At 38.0% G+C, this 4993-nt stretch overlaps 1 protein-coding gene across 1 annotated transcript; it reads right to left on the bottom strand.

Annotated features, from left to right (window-relative positions):
- Positions 1-645: 645 nt before the first annotated feature.
- On the bottom strand, positions 646-1840 carry ch25h (cholesterol 25-hydroxylase). Its single transcript, XM_077201185.1, has one exon. It carries the CDS (start codon positions 1784-1786, stop codon positions 1031-1033), a length of 756 nt encoding a protein of 251 aa, XP_077057300.1. The 5' UTR covers positions 1787-1840; the 3' UTR covers positions 646-1030.
- Between the last annotated feature and the right edge of the window lie 3153 nt (positions 1841-4993).

A 4993-nucleotide genomic window follows, 5' to 3' on the forward strand; every position in this document is an offset into this window, starting at 1 on the left:
AGGTAGGCCCAGATAAAGTATTTGGACACTTTAAACATAAAAATCTTTGTGTGTAAAGGTATTCAAACACTGTTTGGGGCCATCCATTTATCACCCGTTCAAATACTAAATATTAACTCCATCTACCTAATAATCAAAGGCAAAAAAATGCTTGGAAGTCAAGTGTATGACGGGAATTATGGAAGTTATGGGAATTCTCACTTGACTTGGGAAATTCTCCATTGTCTTTTTCAGGATGTACGTTCCCCCCTCTAGGGATATGAGCGGGATCTGGAGTTAATGTGAGGAAAATTACGACTCAGTCACTGATGTTTATTATTTCAGAAAGTTCCATTTAGTCTTTTAAGATATGTACCTTTGCATAAAGGCACTGGGAATTTTTTGTAGCAAAATTAGAATGTATGGAATCTGATAAAATATTTCTTGTTTTTGTTATTTAGGCTATTATTTTTTTCACAATTTTTAGGACTATGATGTCTTAAAGTTATTAATACCATGTTATTTTAATGTTGAGTTAAAGTATTCTAACGTCTCTTCCCTTTATTATCTATATTATCCCTTCATTCAGACTTTACTCATAGAACTGCGCTATAAACATTTTTATTAAAGTATTCTTACTATGCAAAATTAAACACAAACACTGTATTTTTAGTATTTAATTCATAGTTTTATTGCCGTTAGTTTCATATAATCTGTTCTTCATGTTCCACACATATTTCATGATCCAAAACATTTAGTATCAAAACAGGCCTATAAAAAATAATACAAATAAATAAAAAGCAGGTTGAGGTTAACAAATGTGTCATATAGTCCTTACACATAGCATTTTCATATCTCTTATAATTTTTCTTACAGTCACACTTAAATACAGATGTTCAATAAATAGACAATTTCATTAATTTAACACAAACTATAAAGCAACTTTTATAACAGTTTTAGAGTCAATGGTATTCATTCATAGAATGATAATGCACTTTTTACAAAAAAGACAAATGAAATCAGTTCATGTAGCTTGTTCCAGTTGTTCAGATCATTCAGAGTGCAGTGTCCCAAAGAGCTTGTCCCAGTGAGTGAAGTATGGAGCGTAGTTGGACTTGAACCTCTGATGGTGGACATCATGGTGTGGAGCTCCTCCATATAGTCCAAAAGGCACCAGTCTGTGTGTCGCCCATGGCAGGTCATAGCCACAGTGGTCCTCAACTGACAACCACATGTTCAGCATATGGAAAAGCATCTCTGTCATAGGATGAACCCCCAGTAACATGGGATTCACTGCAGCGAAGAAACCCAAAGACAGAGTCTCCCAAGCTCCTGAGTACTCAGTGGCCAGGGCGAAGGTGGACGTGTATTTGTGATGCACCTTGTGGAAGGTGCGGTAGAGCCAGGGTACTTTGTGATGCAGAAGATGCCATACAAAGTACTGGAAGTCAAAAAGAAGCAAGCAGGCAGCGAGGTCCCAGACGACTCGCAGGACCCCAGGTGCCATCGCTGGGTAGCTGACGGGTCTCCAGTACCAGTTCAGGACGCTCAGCGGGAAGATGTACACAGCATGGTTGTAGAGGGAGAGCACGAGGCAGCTCCAAATCATAGTCCAAGACACGTTGGTTTTCTGTTGAATCTTGTATCTCCTTATCAGTGCTACCCTAGGAGACAGGGCATCCAGAATGATAAAAGGCAGGCAGAAGCTCATGTATACTGTAAAAGAGAAGAGGACAGGGAAATATGGAGACCTTAGCATGGCCTCGTACTGCATAATGCAGCCCCAGATGTGCTGTAGTCCAAACATTTCGATTTCTTTGGCAGTTCTGTGTCTGAATGGCAGCACATGGCTTCTGTGGAGCTTATTATACTGTAGTATAAAAGACCCGCCCCTTTCTTACTTGCCTTGTATGCCCTAAATGGTTCTTCCTGTTGGAATTTCCAGGAAATCTTGTGGTAGCCTTGTGTGTGTGTGTGTGTGTCTGAAGATCTCAGAGAGGTTCTCTGCTTAGCTTGTATATTAACTAGATAGGTAACAATAAACCATAATTTATAAATATAAAAATCCTGAAACGCTGTAGAGACTGAAAACTAGGCTACATAAAAAAAAAAAAAAATTGGTTTACTACAACATTTGTAGGCTATAATTGAAAACGAGGATGGAAAAACAGTGTATATAAATCACAAAACTGACATAATAACGAAACAAACAAAAATAGTAAGTTAAAATTCAGAACCTGTAGACGAATTTAGCTACGATTAGTCAATGGCACAGCTACCAGATTCTGTTTAGATAGCAGCTCAAAGAGTAAATCTCGCCCAGTCCCACTTCATATATGTATTCCACACTTTGGTACTGTAAACCTGGCAAAATATTCATTAATCCTACGAAAATATGAATTTAAAAGTCCCGTGCGTCACCTTAACCTCTGGAGAGTAGCCAACAGGAATAGCAATGAGACAATGGAACAGTTATTTCAGTTTTACCATAGAACACCGCCACCTGCTGTTTATAACAAGGTACTGCATATGCTGAAACGAGTCAAGATTTTTGCTACGTCAGTTGGAGTTGTCACACATCTATGGACAGTGCTTGTGAAATGTGTAATGGAAAGACAGACAGACAGACAGACAGACAGACAGACAGACAGACAAACACACAAACAAACAAACAAACAAACAAACAAACAAACAAACAACTAGATCTATCTATGCTATTTAAATTGTTTAGCATCCTTTACCTAGGCTACTTCACAATTCATTCATTCAACAATATAACCGGCAACCGGACAATACAGTAAATGAACAATATAGTGTACTGTCACACATTATGGGTTTATGACGTATACAAAAATCAAAAGTGATTTAGAACAACACATCTACTTTTAGTTTATCACGAAAGCGAAACTTATCTCTCTCTTTTTAAAACCTTTCATTTTCGTATGGCAAGCCGTTTTAACATTTAATCCTTAAAATCTTCTAGTCTCTATTTTCACAACACAGTCTCACTCCCTACTCGTCAAATGTCTGACGTATGGTCAAGGGACCCTGGCGTCACTTTTCTGACGCACTGGGTATAGACCTACCTTCAGCTTCATTTTTCAACGTGCGGGGCAGTCCCATAGACTTCTATAGAACTCAACAGCGTTGAAATTTGACGTCTTGGGTCGATCACCACACCGCAACCCGTTGTCTGCCTCGTTTGTAGAGACAACAATACATAAAAATAAAAAGGAATAGGCTACCAAAATGATCTAAGCCAGGGCGAATTCAAATTGCGGCACCCAGATCATTTTTATCTGGCCCTCCAACTGGTGTTTGATGTTTAAAAACCCTTGCAATCTGATATCAAAGTGCCCTCAAAAGTTTATCGCGCTCAACAGCGGTGAGTTTAACAACGCACATGGTGTGCAACCACATTCAGCGGTGAGTTTAACAACAATCAACTGCAGGTAAAACAGCATTCAGAGGTAAGTTTGACCAAAGCAACGCTCAACTGCAGTTAAAACATAATTAAAAGGTGAGTTTAACAACGCTCCAATGCGCGTGCAAGTATGCAGTTTAAGCGTTTTCTTATCATAGGTAAGACACTGCTTTATCTAGAGCATGGTGGATAACGTATTTTTATCGGAGGTTTGTTGATTTTAATATGCTACGATTGTGTTCAATTAATCATTTTTTAAAAAATATTATTTTTATTAAATCCTCTAAATTAATAACGCTGACGTCACCGTATGAGCGATCCCAAGGTCCATTGCGATTTTCCACTCGGTAAGTAGAATGGTTAATTAATAGAGATGGATACTATTCTTACATTTACACATCAAAAACTGTTGGATCAGGACAATAAATTGTGTTTAGAAACTTTATATTTGTAAGGTGGCCCTTTCTTATGACAAGAAATGATAGAAGACATTATAAAAAATATAGCTTTCTGCACCAAATGTGCAGGCTAGCAAAGTTAGTTAATTGAATTCAAATTAATTTTTGTCGCATATTAATTCAATTCAATTCAAATTTATTTGTATAGCGCTTTTCACAATATACATTGTCTCAAAGCAGCTTTACAGAAAGTGCATTTCGGAAATGTACATAGAAAAATACAGTTAGTTAATCATGTATTAATTTATGGCATAACATATCGCCGGCTTTGAGTCGTCTCTTCACAGGCGTCGAGTCGTCTCTTCACAGGCGTTGGGGCATCTGAAGTCTCCGTGAGAGGCTGGATACAAACTGGAGCTGACGAACGCTATTTACCTCGGGACTAGCGTCCCGAGATAACAGCAGAAAGGCAGATGGGAAATAATTAGCATAGCTGATGTTCATAATGTTAATGCATTCGAACCGATTCAGCAGTAGTATTAAAGGTTAAGCATTAAGTGAATGCTTGGTTAAAGAGATGCGTCTTTAATCTAGTTTTAAACTGGGACAGCGAGTCTGAGTCTCGAACAATATCAGGAAGGCTATTCCAGAGTTTAGGAGCTAAATGCGAGAACGCCCTCCCTCCTTTAGTGGACTTAGATATCCTAGGAATGACCAGAAGCCTCGAATTTAGTGATCTTAAAGAGCGCGATGGATTGTATGGCGATAGAAGGTCTGTTAAATACACAGGAGCTAAACCATTTAGGGCTTTATAGGTCAGTAGGAATACTTTGTAATTGATACGTAACTTAATAGGTAACAAGTGTAGAGTTGATAAAATAGGTGTTATATGATCATATTTTCTTGATCTAGTAAGAACTCTAGAGGCTGCATTTTGCACTAACTGTAGCTTGTTTATTGAGGATGCAGGACAACCAGCTAATAAAGCATTACAGTAATCTAGTCTCGAGGTCATGAATGCATGAACTAACTTTTCTGCATCAGAAACAGATAGCATGTTACGTAGCTTAGCAATGTTTCTAAGGTCGAAAAAGGCTGTTCTTGTAATATATGAAATATGATTTTCGAAAGTCAAGTTGCGGTCTAGTATAACACCCAGGTCTTTTACTGTAGTGGATAAAGTAACAGGACA

This window comes from Siphateles boraxobius, unplaced genomic scaffold, assembly GCF_051911475.1.
Source record: "Siphateles boraxobius isolate OS27281-9 unplaced genomic scaffold, OSU_SipBor_1 46, whole genome shotgun sequence".
Classification (NCBI taxonomy): domain Eukaryota; kingdom Metazoa; phylum Chordata; class Actinopteri; order Cypriniformes; family Leuciscidae; genus Siphateles; species Siphateles boraxobius.